The sequence below is a fragment of the Mya arenaria genome, chromosome 14 (genome assembly GCF_026914265.1).
Source record: "Mya arenaria isolate MELC-2E11 chromosome 14, ASM2691426v1".
In the NCBI taxonomy this organism is placed as follows: Eukaryota; Metazoa; Mollusca; class Bivalvia; order Myida; family Myidae; genus Mya; species Mya arenaria.
In genome coordinates this window covers 1027448-1047953 of record NC_069135.1, presented here as the reverse complement: position 1 = coordinate 1047953, position 20506 = coordinate 1027448, and the positions used below count along the sequence as shown (strand labels likewise).

At 38.1% G+C, this 20506-nt stretch overlaps 1 protein-coding gene across 1 annotated transcript; it reads left to right on the top strand.

Annotated features, from left to right (window-relative positions):
* The first annotated feature begins 347 nt into the window (after positions 1-347).
* On the top strand, positions 348-16402 carry LOC128218550 (adiponectin receptor protein 1-like). Its single transcript, XM_052926242.1, has 6 exons — positions 348-963; positions 1316-1604; positions 11173-11353; positions 11569-11756; positions 14751-14944; positions 15226-16402. Exons 1-6 carry the CDS (start codon positions 634-636, stop codon positions 15343-15345), a joined length of 1302 nt encoding a protein of 433 aa, XP_052782202.1. The 5' UTR covers positions 348-633; the 3' UTR covers positions 15346-16402.
* The last annotated feature ends 4104 nt before the right edge of the window (positions 16403-20506 follow it).

The window sequence follows — 20506 nt, the reverse complement described above, 5'->3', positions numbered from 1 at the left end:
CAGGGAAAATATATGATATAGAAACAGGAAACAAGTATTGATTTTGCACAGAATAATAAATATACAGTGAAAGATTTGCCAGCATGATACATATCTTTAAATACAGAATAGTTTGTTAAACAAAGTGTCTGAAAATCCCTGCGCACATGTCGTAGTAGCAGTAGCTGGAGCAGTAGCAGTATCAGCAGCTGTAGCAGCAGTACAAGTATCAGTACTAGTTGGTGTTGATCTCATACATGTATGTTAGATATAGATAAACCTGTTGTGTATATCAGACTTTGGCCTTGAGTCACCGTATAACATTTTGATTATCTCAACCATTCATAGTTTACATCCGTGCAACATGTGTGAAAGTATCGTATTCACGCAGTATGTATACTTAGCTGTATGGTTGTAATCCAAGGTTTAAGTTTAGATATTGAAGGTACGTTGTCATTGTGTAAAACTTTCAGGTTATTGATTAGGACATTTTGAAATGCTCTCGTATAGTTCAAGAGGTATGACGGTTACTCATTCATTGATTTAAACAGATCGGTGTATACTTGTAAAGGTGTATAATTAGAGTTGAAGTTATAGTGGTGATTTCAGTGTATATTTAGTTACTATAGTGTATATATTAAAGAAATAATCAAAATGGAGGAGTCCCCCGTTCTTAGGAACAGAACTTCAGGATATACATGTGTAGGGACGTCTAAACGTGACCAAACTGACAGACAACGGGAAGATGCATCTCGTACCTCATTCACTGATAGTTCTATGGACGCTATGGGATTAGAGCCATCAAACAGCGACATAAATGGCCCCAGGGACGCCGGGCAGGACTCGGGTGTCGAAGCGACCTCTTCCGATTCCTCGTCCGCCGAGTCGACGGGCGTGAAACCGAGCCGGAAGCGCCGGGTGGTCAGGGACAGGCTGATGCGTGAGCGGAGTCTTTCAGAGTGCAGGAAACGCTCAACCAAACAGGTTATCTTTATTATAGCAATTAAGGTGTATACTTGTATAAATATACACGTATATATATTAAAATATGCATGTACTTCAAAAAGTGACTTTATCAGAAATATTTTTTTAATCAGTCAATGCCCACTACCCGTACATTATCAGAATATCCCACAACTTAATTCGTGTTGTATATAATACACATAAAGGTATTAAATGGTTCGTAAATAGCAGCATATATGATTTGTTCAAATATGTATACATGTTTGGTTTAAGTATTTTAATGTGGGTGTTTATGTTTATGATGCTTTTGCTGAACAGATACTAAATCATGGTACATTCATATGTTAAATTAGATGTGTCTGCGACATTACAGAAACACCGAGAACGCTCTAACTCCGAGCCCAGCGTCCCGGCACTTGGGGGCGGCCTAGCGGACTTTCTAGAGGGGTCAAAGCGTGTGGTAGCGGGTGCAGAGGACTTTATGATGAACGTGCTGCAGGCGAGCTGGAGAATCGTTCACCACCACAAACTTCCGGAATGGCTCCAGGACAACGAGTACCTGGTATTCGGCCACCGCCTGCCCCTCAACTCATTCCGGGCCTGCTTCAAGTCAGTGTTCCGCATTCACACTGAGACCGGAAACATCTGGACACATCTCCTCGGTTAGTATTGTTCGCTTAAGGATGTGTTTTATCATCAGATATCGGTTTGGTAATGGATCTCAAAACCTGTTTCTGGTTTTACCCACGTAAAGCATTTGAAAATAAGATTAACTTCCGGAAAAAAACAATATTTTTTACTTAAACGATTGAAGCCTTATATGGTATGTAAGTACCGTCGCCAGTGGTATAATTTAAATATGGCGTGATTTGACGCTCTACTTATTCAGTCCGACTTCCTTCAATAAGTGGTTCGATTGACAGGCGATATGTTTTATAAAATCAAAAACTTTCGAGTTAATATTTATTTTATATAGACTAATGGCTATTTGATAAGCTGTTTTCTTATCCTATCTTTGTTTTAACAACAAAGGCTTTCAGTAAAATATCAATCGCTATAATCCTTTTAATCCTATAAACTCGGTTTAAGAAAGTTGAGCACGGATTAGTTTCATAGTTGCACAAAATTTATGTACTTTAACAATGACGGGGTCTTACAATTGTACTTTACAGAGAACATAATTTTGATCCGAACATAAACAATCCCTTGTCGCATAGATTTGTCTAAACGGAAAATTAGATGTCAATATTAGACAGGCGAGCCAAATGGAAACCCCTGGTGATGACTTCTCATTCGAATGTTTGGGAGATTTTTCTCCATTTTCTGCTAGCTATGCAAGGGGGTTTACTTGTGTTTAGCAATAAGTTGTTGTAATAATAGTAATAATAAGATAATGATAATGAAAATAAGATCATGATAATAAGATCACGATAATAATAATAATAATAATAATAATAATAATAATAATAATAATAATAATAATAATAATGAAAATAATTGGTTTGACCCTGCTCTAAGAGACTTGAGCTTGTTCGAGAAAATGGGGTTGGTAATGGGGCCAGCTGCTATGGCTTGTAATAGGGCCTGCTTCTATGGTTTGCAATGGGGCCAGCTGCCATGGTTTGCAATAGGCCAGCTGCTATAGTTTACAATGGGGCCTGCTGCCATGGTTTGCAATGGGGCCAGCTACTATGGTTTGTAATGGGGCCAGATGCTATGGTTTGCAATGGGGCCAGGTGCTATGGTTTGCAATGGGGCCAGGTACTATGGTTTGCAATGGGGCCTGCCGCTATGGTTTGCAATGGGGCCAGGTACTATGGTTTGCAATGGGGCCAGCTACTATGGTTTGCAATGGGGCCTGCCGCTATGGTTTGCAATGGGGCCAGGTACTATGGTTTGCAATGGGGCCTGTCGCTATGGTTTGCAATGGGGCTTGTCGCTATGATTTGCAATGGGGCCAGGTACTATGGTTTGCAATGGGGCCAGCTACTATGGTTTGCAATGGGGCCTGCCGCTATGGTTTGCAATGGGGCCAGGTACTATGGTTTGTAATGGGGCCAGATGCTATGGTTTGCAATGGGGCCAGCTACTATGGTTTACAATGGGGCCTGCCGCTATGGTTTGCAATGGGGCCAGGTACTATGGTTTGTAATTGGGCCAGGTACTATGGTTTGCAATGGGGCCTGCTGCTATGGTTTGCAATGGGACCTGCTGCTATGGTTTGAAATGGGGCTGCTGCCATGATTTGCAATGGGGCATGTTTCCTATGGTTTGCAATGGGGCCAGCTACTATGGTTTGTAATGGGGCAAGATGTAATGGTTTGCAAAATCAAGGGGGATGACGTTATTTGTCACCAAAATGTGGGTAATGTGCTTGCACTAAACAAAATGGGGGTTAAGGTAAAACAAATCGGCCAAAAAACGTGTACAGTCGAGTAATAACCATGACGTTTGGAAGATAGGTATATATACATGAAAGCACTGTTACAACATGCAGAGATATGCCGTATTTGCCGAGAAAACACGAAACATGAGGATAAATTTAACACATTTATTTGTAAACATTGCCTCCCGAGCCACAATCTGTGCAATAACTTTTTTATCTTTAAAGTTATGATACCAAACTAAGATGTCGATTGAAGAATATGTTTTCCCCCACACACTGGACGCATTCCTTTTTTCAAAATTATAAAAAAAGTCAAGTGACGAGGCAAACAATGCTCCCAGAATCGGTATTTATCAATCCAAATACGCCATTTTGTTTGCCATGAAACATTTTTGTCACTTAATGTTTGCCAGAAACGAAATTACGTCATCCCCCTTGGCAATGGGGCCTGCTGCTATGGTTTAAAAGTGGGCCAGCTGCTATGGTTTGCAATTGGTCTAGCTGCTATGGTTTTAAATTGGGGTTGATATAATAGAATATATGATATAATTTGAAAACAAAAATGAAAAACAGATCAAGGTTATTTTAATAAATACAATGAATGCAAAAACAAATTAATAGTTAGCAGGGTTAGATTCTGGATACTGCCTGTCTACAGTCCGGGATCGCATGCACTGCACCATGGTAGAGAGATATTTGCCGGGAGGTTTTATGGACCATATAAACATGCTTTATACTGTATAATTGTGGGCGGAAATGTCAACATTGCTGAATTGAACTGTTTTAATGTTTATCTTTGATAACCAGATGCACATTCATTCTGAACAAAGCTATCTTTTTGTCGACACTTATCGCTATCAGGCAAAATATTGTTAACAAGTAGCGTTCAGTACTATTCTATTGCAAACACAATAAGGACACCGGACACTATTGATATGAAGTTGCCTATTTGCAATGCTTATTCATAACAATTAAGAGTACATGTATGCATTTTGGTTAAAGCTACCGTTCTCCTTGCATATGATACGACTATTTCTCAACTGTATGTTCTGCATCCATGAACAACCTTTAGTTACAGAAACACACCTTTGCAAATTTAAACTTTTGCAAAAGGGTATAGTGTTCAAGCCTTATTATTCATTAAACATTTTCAGCAATTAAAATAGTTTTATGGAATAAAAACAAATATACATTAATTGAAATTCATATCATTATAAAGTTTATAACAAGTATAATAACAATATCACCATTGGTGTTCTACTTTAAAAGGCTATTTTAGCTACATGTACTGATTTTCACAGGTGAAAATATGTGTTACTTAATGCAACTAGTTCGCCAGATAGTAATTTATCATGAGCAGTTTTAGGATTAAAACTTAACAGTACCCACCCTGCCCTCCCCTTGCATCAACAAAATATGCTCACAAAATATATGTATGTATACGCCTAACGTATACACAAAATAGTTTCTTGCTGTATATACATAGTGTCTGATGTTTTTTATTTCATTATTCTTAAATGATACTAAGAAGTAGAGGGAGAAATAGTATGTACAATTTGCGTTTTTATAATATATATATATATATATTATAAAAACGCAAATTGTACATACTATTTATATATATATATTGTCAGTTTATTTAGTAGGTGTTGGTGGTCGACCTTGGGTATACTTTATTATAACCTGAATTAGAATTAGAAATCCATGACAACCAGTGTGTAAAAAACGGCATATATGACAACCTGTATGTGAATAACGACATATATGACAACCAGTGTGTGAATAAAGGCATATATGACAACCTGTATGTGAATAACGACATATATGACAACCAGTGTGTGAATAAAGGCATATATGACAACCTGTATGTGAACAACGACATATATGACAACCTGTATGTGAATAACGGCATATATGACAACCTGTATGTGAATAACGGCATATATGACAACCTGTATGTGAATAACGGCATATATGACAACCTGTATGTGAATAACGGCATATATGACAACCAGTGTGTGAACAACGGCATATATGACAACCAGTATGTGAACAACGACATATATGACAACCTGTATGTGAATAACGACATATATGACAACCAGTGTGTAAATAAAGGCATATATGACAACCTGTATGTGAACAACGACATATATGACAACCTGTATGTGAATAACGGCATATATGACAACCAGTGTGTGAATAAAGGCATATATGACAACCTGTATGTGAACAACGACATATATGACAACCTGTATATGAATAACGACATATATGACAACCAGTGTGTGAATAAAGGCATATATGACAACCAGTATGTAAACAACGACATATATGACAACCTGTATATGAATAACGACATATATGACAACCAGTGTGTGAATAAAGGCATATATGACAACCTGTATGTGAACAACGACATATATGACAACCTGTATGTGAATAACGACATATACGACAACCAGTGTGTGAACAAAGGCATATATGACAACCAGTATGTGAATAACGACATATATGACAACCTGTATGTGAATAACGACATATATGACAACCAGTGTGTGAATAAAGGCATATACGACAACCTGTATGTGAACAACGACATATATGACAACCTGTATGTGAATAACGACATATATGACAACCAGTGTGTGAATAAAGGCATATACGACAACCAGTATGTAAACAACGACATATATGACAACCTGTATATGAATAACGACATATATGACAACCAGTGTGTGAATAAAGGCATATATGACAACCAGTATGTAAACAACGACATATATGACAACCTGTATATGAATAACGACATATATGACAACCAGTGTGTGAATAAAGGCATATATGACAACCTGTATGTGAACAACGACATATATGACAACCTGTATGTGAATAACGGCATATATGACAACCAGTGTGTGAACAAAGGCATATATGACAACCTGTATGTGAATAACGACATGTATGACAACCTGTATGTGAATAACGACATATACGACAACCAGTGTGTGAACAAAGGCATATATGACAACCAGTATGTGAATAACGACATATATGACAACCTGTATGTGAATAACGACATATATGACAACCAGTGTGTGAACAAAGGCATATACGACAACCTGTATGTGAACAACGACATATATGACAACCTGTATGTGAATAACGACATATATGACAACCAGTGTGTGAATAAAGGCATATATGACAACCTGTATGTAAACAACGACATATATGACAACCTGTATATGAATAACGACATATATGACAACCAGTGTGTGAACAAAGGCATATATGACAACCAGTATGTAAACAACGACATATATGACAACCTGTATGTGAATAACGGCATATATGACAACCAGTGTGTGAACAAAGGCATATATGACAACCTGTATGTGAATAACGACATATATGACAACCTGTATGTGAATAACGGCATATATGACAACCAGTGTGTGAACAAAGGCATATATGACAACCTGTATATGAATAACGACATATATGACAACCAGTGTGTGAATAAAGGCATATATGACAACCAGTATGTAAACAACGACATATATGACAACCTGTATATGAATAACGACATATATGACAACCAGTGTGTGAATAAAGGCATATATGACAACCTGTATGTGAACAACGACATATATGACAACCTGTATGTGAATAACGGCATATATGACAACCAGTGTGTGAACAAAGGCATATATGACAACCTGTATGTGAATAACGACATATATGACAACCTGTATGTGAATAACGACATATATGACAACCAGTGTGTGAACAACGACATATACGACAACCTGTATGTAAACAACGACATATATGACAACCTGTATGTGAATAACGGCATATATGACAACCAGTGTGTGAACAAAGGCATATATGACAACCTGTATGTAAACAACGACATATATGACAACCTGTATGTGAATAACGGCATATATGACAACCAGTGTGTGAACAAAGGCATATATGACAACCTGTATGTGAATAACGACATATATGACAACCTGTATGTGAATAACGACATATACGACAACCAGTGTGTGAACAAAGGCATATATGACAACCAGTATGTGAATAACGACATATATGACAACCTGTATGTGAATAACGACATATATGACAACCAGTGTGTGAACAAAGGCATATATGACAACCAGTATGTAAACAACGACATATATGACAACCTGTATATGAATAACGACATATATGACAACCAGTGTGTGAATAAAGGCATATATGACAACCAGTATGTAAACAACGACATATATGACAACCTGTATATGAATAACGACATATATGACAACCAGTGTGTGAATAAAGGCATATATGACAACCTGTATGTGAACAACGACATATATGACAACCTGTATGTGAATAACGGCATATATGACAACCAGTGTGTGAACAAAGGCATATATGACAACCTGTATGTGAATAACGACATATATGACAACCTGTATGTGAATAACGACATATATGACAACCAGTGTGTGAACAACGACATATACGACAACCTGTATGTAAACAACGACATATATGACAACCTGTGTGTGAATAACGACATATATGACAACCTGTATGTGAACAACGACATATACGACAACCTGTATATGAACAACGACATATATGACAACCTGTGTGTGAATAACGACATATATGACAACCTGTATGTAAACAACGACATATATGACAACCTGTGTGTGAATAACGACATATATGACAACCTGTATGTGAACAACGACATATACGACAACCTATGTGTGAATAACGACATATATGACATCCTGTATGTGAACAACGACATATATGACAACCAGTGTATGAACAACGACATATACGACAACCTGTATATGAACAACGACATATATGACAACCTGTATGTGAACAACGACATATATGACAACCTGTATGTGAATAATGGCATATATGACAACCTGTATGTGAATAAAGGCATATATGACAACCTGTATATGAACAACGACATATAAGACAACCTGTATGTGAATAATGGCATATATGACAACCTGTATATGAACAACGACATATATGACAACCTGTATGTGAATAATGGCATATATGACAACCTGTATATGAACAACGACATATATGACAACCTGTATGTGAATAATGGCATATATGACAACCTGTATGTGAATAATGGCATATATGACAACCTGTATATGAACAACGACATATAAGACAACCTGTGTGTGAATAATGGCAAATATGACAACCTGTATGTGAATAATGGCATATATGACAACCTGTATGTGAATAAAGGCATATATGACAACCTGTATATGAACAACGACATATATGACAACCTGTATGTGAATAATGGCATATATGACAACCTGTATGTGAATAATGGCATATATGACAACCTGTATATGAACAACGACATATATGACAACCTGTATGTGAATAATGGCATATATGACAACCTGTATGTGAATAATGGCATATATGACAACCTGTATGTGAATAATGGCATATATGACAACCTGTATATGAACAACGACATATAAGACAACCTGTGTGTGAATAATGGCATATATGACAACCTGTATATGAACAACGACATATATGACAACCTGTATGTGAATAATGGCATATATGACAACCTGTATATGAACAACGACATATATGACAACCTGTATGTGAATAATGGCATATATGACAACCTGTATATAAACAACGACATATAAGACAACCTGTATATGAATAACGGCATATATGACAACCTGTATGTGAATAATGGCATATATGACAACCTGTATATGAACAACGACATATAAGACAACCTGTATATGAATAACGGCATATATGACAACCTGTATATGAACAACGACATATATGACAACCTGTATGTGAATAATGGCATATATGACAACCTGTATATGAACAACGACATATATGACAACCTGTATATGAACAACGACATATATGACAACCTGTATATGAATAACGGCATATATGACAACCTGTATATGAATAACGGCATATATGACAACCTGTATATGAATAACGACATATATGACAACCTGTATATGAACAACGACATATATGACAACCTGTATATGAATAACGGCATATATGACAACCTGTATATGAACAACGACATATATGACAACCTGTATGTGAATAATGGCATATATGACAACCTGTATATAAACAACGACATATAAAACAACCTGTATATGAACAACGACATATAAGACAACCTGTATATGAATAACGGCATATATGACAACCTGTATATGAACAACGACATATATGACAACCTGTATGTGAATAATGGCATATATGACAACCTGTATATGAACAACGACATATAAGACAACCTGTATATGAATAACGGCATATATGACAACCTGTATATGAACAACGACATATATGACAACCTGTATATGAACAACGACATATATGACAACCTGTATATGAACAATGACATATATGACAACCTGTATGTGAATAACGGCATATATGACAACCTGTATGTGAATAACGGCATATATGACAACCTGTGTGTGAATAACGACATATATGACAACCTGTATGTGAACAACGACATATATGACAACCTGTATATGAACAACGACATATATGACAACCTGTATATGAACAACGACATATATGACAACCTGTGTGTGAATAACGGCATATATGACAACCTGTATATGAACAACGACATATATGACAACCTGTGTGTGAATAACGACATATATGACAACCTGTATATGAACAACGACATATATGACAACCTGTGTGTGAATAATGGCATATATGACAACCTGTATATGAACAACGACATATATGACAACCTGTATATGAACAACGACATATATGACAACCTGTATGTGAATAACGACATATATGACAACCTGTATATGAACAACGACATATATGACAACCTGTGTGTGAATAACGGCACATATGACAACCTGTGTATGAACAACGACATATAAGACAACCTGTGTGTGAATAACAACATATATGACAATCTGTATGTGAACAACGGCATGCATGACTACCTGTATGTGAACAACGACAAATATAAGAACCTGTGTGTGAATAACGACATATATGAGAATCTGTATGTGAACAACGGCATGCATGACTACCTGTATGTGAAAAACGACAAATATAAGAACCTGTGTGTGAACAACGGCATTTATGAGAATCTGTATGTGAACAACGGCATGCATGACTACCTGTATGTGAACAACGACAAATATAAGAATCTGTGTGTGAATAACGACATATATGAGAATCTGTTTGTGAACAACGGCATGCATGACTATCTGTATGTGAAAAACGACAAATATAAGAACCTGTGTGTGAACAATGGCATTTATGAGAATCTGTATGTGAACAACGGCATGCATGACTACCTGTATGTGAACAACGAAAAATATAAGAATCTGTGTGTGAATAACGACATATATGAGAATCTGTATGTGAACAACGGCATGCATGACTACCTGTATGTGAACAACGACAAATATGAGAACCTGCGTGTGAATAACGACATATATGACAATCTGTATGTGAACAACGGCATGCATTACTACCTGTATGTGAACAACGACATATATGAGAATCTGTGTGTGAGTAACGGATAGTTTGAGTATGCAAACATACATAGCTAAATTTAACGTATGACAGTAGACATAGTCAGTTGAGAGTATGAAAACATACATAATTCAGTTGACAACACTTCTGCGTGAATACTCCTCCATTTCTTATACATTTAGAGTCGTATTACACTTATAATGCTATGTCTCAATCCTTAGTTCAAGTTGAATTCATTTATTATGTCGCAGGTATGCTGGCGTTTATATGTATAGCCACCTACACATTGAGCAGCCGGTACATCGACTGGATGTGGCAGGACATCACCGTCCACTCTGTGTTCTTCGGGGGCGCCATCATCTGCCTCACTTTCTCCTGGCTCTTCCACACAGTCTTCTGTCACTCGGAGAGCGTCAACAAGCTCTTCAGCAAGTAAGTATGGCAATGAGCATTATTATGTCAGTAAATCGTGTATAAAGTAACAAAGCCAAACATAAGAAACTGCCATTTACTAGATCAGTTTGCCCTTAAAAATCTAGATTAACATGTTTCCAACCACTGTACACTTATTGCATGTGTACAAACTACAAATATTTTGCCTTAATTTTTAACTAATATATTCACGAATGTTTCATTATATTTTGTAGGCTGGATTATTGCGGAATAGCATTGCTGACAGTAGGGTCGTTCGTGCCTTGGCTATATTACGGCTTCTACCGGTACCCTGTCGCACATATTGTCTACCTGGTGTCGATTATAGGTCTTGGTACCGGTTGCATTGTTGTCTCCCTGTTCGACAAATTTGCTGCCCCTGAATACAGACCCGTAAGAGCAGGTAATATAAACACATTGCCAAAACGCTATATGTATTGTAAATAATTGGTTATAATGGGCATTCATCGTCTAGTGTTGTAATGTACATTCATCGTCTGATATTGTAATGTACATTGATTGTCAAGTATTGTAATGTACATTCATCGTCTAGTGTTGTAATGTACATTCATCGTCTAGTGTTGTAATGGACATTCATCGTCTAGTGTTGTAAAAGACATTCATCGTCTAGTGTTGTAAAAGACATTCACCGTCTAGTGTTGTACTGGTCATTCATCGTTTAGTGTAGTAATGTACATTCATCGCCTAGTGTTGTAATGTACATTCATCGTCTAGTGTTGTAAAAGACATTCATCGTCTAGTGTTGTAAAAGACATTCATCGTCTAGTGTTGTAAAAGACATTCATCGTCTAGTGTTGTAAAAGACATTCATCTTCTAGTGGTGTAATGGCCATTCATCTTCTTGTGTTGTAATGTACATTCATCGTCTATTGTTGTAATAAACATTCATCGTCTAGTGTTGTAATAAACATTCATCGTCTAGTGTTGTAATTGCCATTCATCGTCTAGTGTTGTAATAAACATTCATCGTCTAGTGGTGTAATGGTCATTCATCGTCTAGTGTTGTAAAAGACATTCATCGTCTATTGTTGTAATAAACATTCATCGTCTAGTGTTGCAATAAACATTCATCGTCTAGTGTTGTAATAAACATTCATCGTCTAGTGTTGTAATAAACATTCATCGTCTAGTGTTGTAATTGCCATTCATCGTCTAGTGTTGTAAAAGACATTCATCGTCTAGTGTTGTAAAAGACATTCATCGTCTAGTGTTGTAAAAGACATTCATCGTCTAGTGGTGTAATGGTCATTCATCGTCTATTGTTGTAATAAACATTCATCGTCTAGTGTTGTAATGGACATTCATCGTCTATTGTTGTAATGGACATTCATTGTCTAGTGTTGTAATGGACATTCATTGTCTAGTGTTGTAATGGACATTCATTGTCTAGTGTTGTAATGGACATTCATTGTCTAGTGTTGTAATGGACATTCACCGTCTAGTGTTGTATTGGCCATTCATCGTTTAGTGTAGTAATGTACATTCATCGCCTAGTGTTGTAATGTACATTCATCGTCTAGTGTTGTAAAAGACATTCATCGTCTAGTGTTGTAAAAGACATTCATCGTCTAGTGTTGTAAAAGACATTCATCGTCTAGTGTTGTAAAAGACATTCATCTTCTAATGGTGTAATGGCCATTCATCTTCTTGTGTTGTAGTGTACATTCATCGTCTAGTGTTGTAATAAACATTCATCGTCTAGTGTTGTAATAAACATTCATCGTCTAGTGTTGCAATTGCCATTCATCGTCTAGTGTTGTAATAAACATTCATCGTCTAGTGGTGTGATGGTCATTCATCGTCTAGTGGTGTAATAAACATTCATCGTCTAGTGGTGTAATGGTCATTCATCGTCTAGTGTTGTAAAAGACATTCATCGTCTATTGTTGTAATAAACATTCATCGTCTAGTGTTGTAATAAACATTCATCGTCTAGTGTTGTAATAAACATTCATCGTCTAGTGTTGTAATAAACATTCATCGTCTAGTGTTGTAATTGCCATTCATCGTCTAGTGTTGTAAAAGACATTCATCGTCTAGTGTTGTAAAAGACATTCATCGTCTAGTGTTGTAAAAGACATTCATCGTCTAGTGGTGTAATGTACATTCATCGTCTAGTGTTGTAAAAGACATTCATCGTCTAGTGTTGTAATAAACATTCATCGTCTAGTGTTGTAATGTACAGTCATCGTCTAGTGTTGTAATAAACATTCATCGTCTATTGTTGTAATAAACATTCATCGTCTATTGTTGTAATAAACATTCATCGTCTAGTGTTGTAATGTACATTCATCGTCTAGTGTTGTAAAAGACATTCATCGTCTAGTGTTGTAATAAACATTCATCGCCTAGTGGTGTAATGTACATTCATCGTCTAGTGTTGTAAAAGACATTCATCGTCTAGTGTTGTAAAAGACATTCATCGTCTATTGTTGTAAAAGACATTCATCGTCTAGTGGTGTAATGTACATTCATCGTCTAGTGTTGTAAAAGACATTCATCGTCTATTGTTGTAATAAACATTCATCGTCTAGTGTTGTAATGTACATTCATCGTCTAGTGTTGTAATGGACATTCATCGTCTATTGTTGTAATAAACATTCATAGTCTATTGTTGTAATAAACATTCATCGTCTAGTGTTGTAATGTACATTCATTGTCTAGTGTTGTAATGGACATTCATTGTCTAGTGTTGTAATGGACATTCATTGTCTAGTGTTGTAATGGATATTCATTGTCTAGTGTTGTAATGGACATTCATTGTCTAGTGTTGTAATGGACATTCATCGTCTAGTGTTGTAATGGACATTCATTGTCTAGTGTTGTAATGGACATTCATTGTCTAGTTTTGTAATGGACATTCATCGTCTAGTGTTGTAATGGACATTCATTGTTATTAAAATGTTGTCTTCTGTTTTGGAATTGGATTGAATTGGATCTTTGTTAGTGTAAATAATTGGAGTCTGGAATGGTTGACATCCCTATACAAAGGAAATTAACACGTCTCCGACAGGCTTGGTAACTACACTGTCACATGCAGTATCAAGTTAAAACCAAACATTTAAGGAAGATATGTCACGTACAATTACAATTGTTAACTTTGATAACTGCTTTTTAAGAAGTAAAGTTAGGTGGAGTGGGTTACCCGTTCATTTTACATATGTTTGCGACGGTAATTTTAAACAATATCATTAACCAAGTTGCTCTTGTGATTATTTATTTCATGTTAACCAAATCTTGGACGCTATCCCTGAAATGTATGTTTTTAACCTAGTTTTGTCGACTTATTAGGTTGATGTAATCAAATCTCAAATGCGATTTACACATGTACATTTCAATCACTTTTATTTATGTTGTTCATGTTTATTTCTCGTAGGTTTGTTCATTGCCCTGGGCCTGACCGGGGTTATTCCGGGGTTCCATTTTGTGGTTATAGAGGGGTTCCAGTGCGCCGTGTACGAGTTTGGCTTCCTTCATCTGATCCTAATGGCCATCTTGTATATCGGGGGCGCCCTCATGTACGCCTTCCGCGTCCCAGAAAGCATCTACCCAGGCCGATTTGATATATGGGTATGTCAGTCGTTCAATGAATACTTACATATTTTTTTGCAGAAAACTCTGTACTTACTTCTACATTAAAAATATATTAACTTATGACCAGTTATAACATTTTGGCTTTATTTTTATAACTGTTGTCTTTATATCCATTTGTTTGATTTTTGTTATTTTTTCAATAGTATTTTAAATAAATTTGTAAAATGTTAACACTAACTTGTGTCTAGTTTAACAAGGGAATAATTAAATTGAACCCGAACGCTTTTATGAATATTACACGCCTGTTTCACTTTTAGTTCCAGAGCCATCAGATTTTCCACATATGTGTTATCCTGGCAGCCCTTGTCCACTTCCGGGGAATCCAAATCATCTCGCACGCAAGGTTAACATCTGTCCGCTGTTCACTCCACGCCTAGCAGCCGCCAGAAGTTGTTAACTTACATCTAAGGCAACATTTTCTTGGTTGTGAGATTAAGTTTAATTCTTAAAAATGCTCACTCAGGTTGTTAAATTGAGTATATAAAACTTTGACGCAAGTAAGTGCGTCATGTTGTTACTAATACTGTGTTACTGGCTAGCGTGTTGAACTGATTGCTGAAATTGCGCTACAAGCTAGCGTGTCCAACTCATAATTAAAAATATACTACTGGCTTGCGTATTAAAATGATAAGTAAGACTACGTAACTAGCAAGCGTGATAATAGGGCGCCCATAGCTAGCGCGTTTACCTGATTGATAAGACTGTACTATTTGCTAGCGTTTTAACCTTATCGATAAGACTGTTTTACTAGTGAGCGTGTTCAACTAATTGATATGACAGCGCGACTTACCACCGTGATATGACTGCGCGATTAGCAAGCGTGATAAGACTGCGCGACTTACCACCGTGATATGACTGCGCGATTAGCAAGCGTGATAAGACTGCGCGACTTACCTTCGTGATAAGACTGCGCTGCGCGACTTAATATCGTGATAAGTCTACGCGACTAGCCAGCGTGATAAGACTGCGCGACTAACCATCGTGATAAGACTTCGCTACAACCAGCGTGATAAGACTGCGCGACAATCCCGCGGAAAAAGAACTCAAGATAAGCCATCGTGATAAGACTGCGCTACTAGCCAGCATGATAAGACTACGCGACTAGGCAGCGTGATAAGACTGCGCGACTAGCCAGCGTGATAAGACTGCGCGACTAGCCAGTGTGTTGAGACTGTGCGACTTGCCAGTGTGTTGAGACTGTGCGACTAGCCAGCGGTATAAGACATCGATACTACTAAGTTAGCTTAATTTATGTTGTTTTTCCGAAGACATTGTAAGTTGATTGTTTAGACTCGGCAGACAGAAATCCATATGCAACAGGCACACGAACAAAAACAATTAAACTGTGATATTAATATTGAAATTGATATTTTTTTATTAATTGAATTATTCCTGTGATTATGTTATATTCTTTTACATAAAACCTGAAAATATCGTTGTATTCTTGTTTTATACTCAGCACATCTGGGATTGTGGTAAACGGTTTTCGTCTGTCTTATCTTAATTTTTAGTAGTTAACACTCTCTGCATTTGCCACAAGATCGTCAAAGAACTTGGCAAAAGTGTCGCCTCCACAACGTAAACAAGGTTTGAAGTTTGGATCGGACTTCTGAAAACCGACGTCCAACGATACTAAATATTGATCACAAAACCGATGTTATAAAACTAGGAATTACTGTTTATTTGAGTCTATTAAGGCCTGTACACCATGACGCCATCACGACGTAAATTATACTAAAATGCCATAAGTAGCAGCAATTCGCAATCAAATCCAGACATTAAAAGACTTGAAGAAACAGTGAGATCCAATAGATCCGAAAGCAAAACCTAGCTAGTTGAATAAGTCCTGAATTAACCATTTTCCCAGTACCATCCCTTACATACCGCGCACTAGGCTGGGGAATACAACTAACCTGGGTTGAATTAGTACTGAATTAACCATTTTCCCAGTGTCACCCCTTACATACTGCGCACTAGGCAGGGGAGTACAGCTAACCAGAGTTGAATTAGTACTGAGTACGCCATTTTCCCAGTGCCACTCCTAACATACCGCGCACTAGGCAGGGGAGTACAGCTAACCTGGGTTGAATTCATACTGAGTATACCATTTTCCCAGTTCCACCCCTTACATACCGCGCACTAGACAGGGGAGTACAACTAACCAGGGTTGAATTAATACTGAGTACACCATCTTCCCAGTGCTCCCCCTTTCATACCGCGTACTAGGCAGGGGAGTACAACTTATCTGGGTTGAATTAATACTGATTACACCATTTTCCCAGCGCTACCCCTTACATACCGCGCACTAGGCAGGGGGATTACAACTAACCTGGGTTGAATTAGTACTGAATTAACCATTTTCCCAGTACTCCCCCTTACATACCACGCACTAGGCAGGGGGGTACAACTAACCTGGGTTGAACCAGTTTTGAGTACACCATTTCCCCAGTGCCACCTATTACATACCGCGCACTAGGCAGGGGAGTACACCTAACCTGGGTTGAATTAGTACTGAATTAACCATTTTCCCAGTACTCCCCCTTACATACCACGCACTAGGCAGGGGGGTACAACTAACCTGGGTTGAACCAGTTTTGAGTACACCATTTCCCCAGTGCCACCTATTACATACCGCGCACTAGGCAGGGGAGTACACCTAACCTGGGTTGAATTAGTACTGAATTAACCATTTTCCCAGTGCTACCCAATACATACCGCGCACAAGGCAGGGGAGTACATCTAACCTGGGTTGAATTAGTACTGAATTAACCATTTTCCCAGTGCTATCCCTTACATACCGCGCACTAGGCAGGGGAGTACAGCTAACCTGGGTTAAATAAGTATTGAATTAACCATTTTCCCAGTGCTACCCCTTACATACCGCGCACTAGGCAGGGGAGTACAGCTAACCTGGGTTAAATTAGTATTGAATTAACCATTTTCCCAGTGCTACCCCTTACATACCGCGCACTAGGCAGGGGAGTACAGCTAACCTGGGTTAAATTAGTATTGAATTAACCATTTTCCCAGTGTTACCCCTTACATACCGCGCACTAGGCTGGGGAGTACAACTAACCTGGGTTGAATCAGTACTGAATTAACCATTTTCCCAGTGCTACCCTTACATACCGCGCACTAGGCAAGGGAGTACAGCTAACCTGGGTTAAATTAGTATTGAATTAGCCATTTTCCCAGTGTAACTCTTATATACCGCGCACTAGGCAGTGGAATACAACTAACCTTGGTTGAAACAGTACTGAATAAACCATTTTCCCCAGTGCTACCCATTACATACCGCGCACTATGGAGGGGAGTACAGCTTATTTACCAAGGTTGAATTAGTATTGAATTAACCATTTTCCCAGTGCTATCAATTACAAACCGCGCACTAGGCAGGAGAGTACAATTAACCTGGGTTGCATTAGTACTGAATTTACCATTTCCCCAGTGTCACCCCTTACATACCGCGCACTAGGCAGGGGAATACAACTAACCTGGGTTGAATTAGTACTGAATTAACCATTTTCCCAGTGCTACCCTTTACATACCGCGCACTAGGCAGGGGAGTACAGATAACCAGGGTTGAATTAGTACTGAGTACGCCATTTGCCCAGTGCCACCCCTTACACACGGCCCACTAGGCAGGGGAGTACAACTAACTTGGGATGAACCAGCTCTGAGAACACCATTTTCCCAGTGTTCCCCCTTACATACCGCGCACTAGGCAGAGGAATAGAACTAAGTTGGGTTGAACCAGTTCTGAGTACACCATTTTCCCAGTGCCACCCCTTAAATACCGCGCACTAGGCAGGGGAATACAATTAACCTGGGTTTAACCAATACTGAATTTACCATTTTCCAAGTCCTACCCGTTCAAGTCAAGTCAAATCAATTCAATATTTGTTAATTGTCGGATTCCATATACATTTGTATTATATATATATATATATATATCCTTACATACCGCGCACTAGGCATGGGAGTACATCTTACCTGGGTTGAACCAGTACTGAATTAACCTTTTTTCCGGTGCTACCCCTTATATACCGCGCACTAGGCATGGGGGTACATCTTACCTGGGTTGAACCAGTACTGAATTAACCTTTTTTCCGGTGCTACCCCTTATATACCGCGCACTAGGCATGGGGGTACATCTTACCTGGGTTGAACCAGTACTGAATTAACCTTTTTTCCGGTGCTACCCCTTATATACCGCGCACTAGGCATGGGGGTACATCTTACCTGGGTTGAACCAGTACTGAATTAACCTTTTTTCCGGTGCTACCCCTTATATACCGCGCACATGGCAGAGGAGTACAACTTACCTTTAATTGCCGAGCGCTAGACAAGGGAGCTACTAATACACCCGCACCCTAGGCGAACGCTCTGCCACAATCATTGGTCATAGAACTGGGATCGGTTGTACAGAGGTTACATCTGGCCAGTCTGCACATTTTAAATGATTTGATTGCTTGATGTACAATCGGGTAACTTTTCGCCAGTCATACGTTTTTTTGCTAACTTTGATCAAACCAACTAGGTAGCCAGTGTTAAACAATTTGGGGTGTGTATGGATCTTGTCATGTCAAAAATAGGACACTATGTTGAACAGAAAGTAGTTCCAATGCTTAAAACCACGAAAAGCTGCATTTCCATCGGTCTATTGTGCCTTTGTAGAATCTTTGTCCAGTACAAATATTGGTCATGTCGGTTAACATTAAGTGCGCAGTTAAAGTTTACTGCTCGTGTACCATATTAAACAGTAAACGTTTAAAATTATCCGCTGAGAAAGAGAACCAACAAACATCAAATCAGGTCTAATAGTCGCATTATATAAAGAGAGAGAAAGTAGGCGGCTGACAATAACACCTGCAGAGCGATATCTCTTTTACCAATGTACGTGAAGTTAGCGTCCTAGCGGCGTGAAGTTAGCGGCCTAGCGGCGTGAAGTTAGCGGCCTGGAGGCCTAGCGGCCTAGCGGCCTAGCGCGTGAAGTTGGCGGTCTAGCGGCCTGGCGGCCTAATTATTTTTTTCTATTTCCAAGCAATTGTTAATGCGTTTTTTTTTTAAAAACAATGATAAATCAAGGTTTTTTATTTATATAGTTACATAGCGACCTTAAATTGTTATCTATTCAGAATATTTTTCTTTACCTTTTATTCTAAAACAATTTTAAATTAACTGTGTTTTATGCACAAAGTATCACTCTGAAGCGGTTTTTTCAAAAAAGTCAATCAAGCACTTCAGCGACCTAGCGGCCTAGCGGCGTGAAGTTAGCGGCCTGGTGGCCTAGCAGTTAAAATGTCATTGTTTTAGAAGAAAATGCATGTATACATGCTTTGAAATAGGAAACCATGTTAGGCCGCTAGGCCGCTTACTTCACGCCGCTAGGCCGCTAGGCCGCTAGGCCGCTGAAGTGTTTGATCGACTTTTTTAAAAAAGTTGAAAAACGGTTCAGAGTGATAATTTGTGCATAAAAACAGTTAATATGTCATTGTTTTAGAAGAAAATGCATGTATACATGGTTTTAAATAGGAA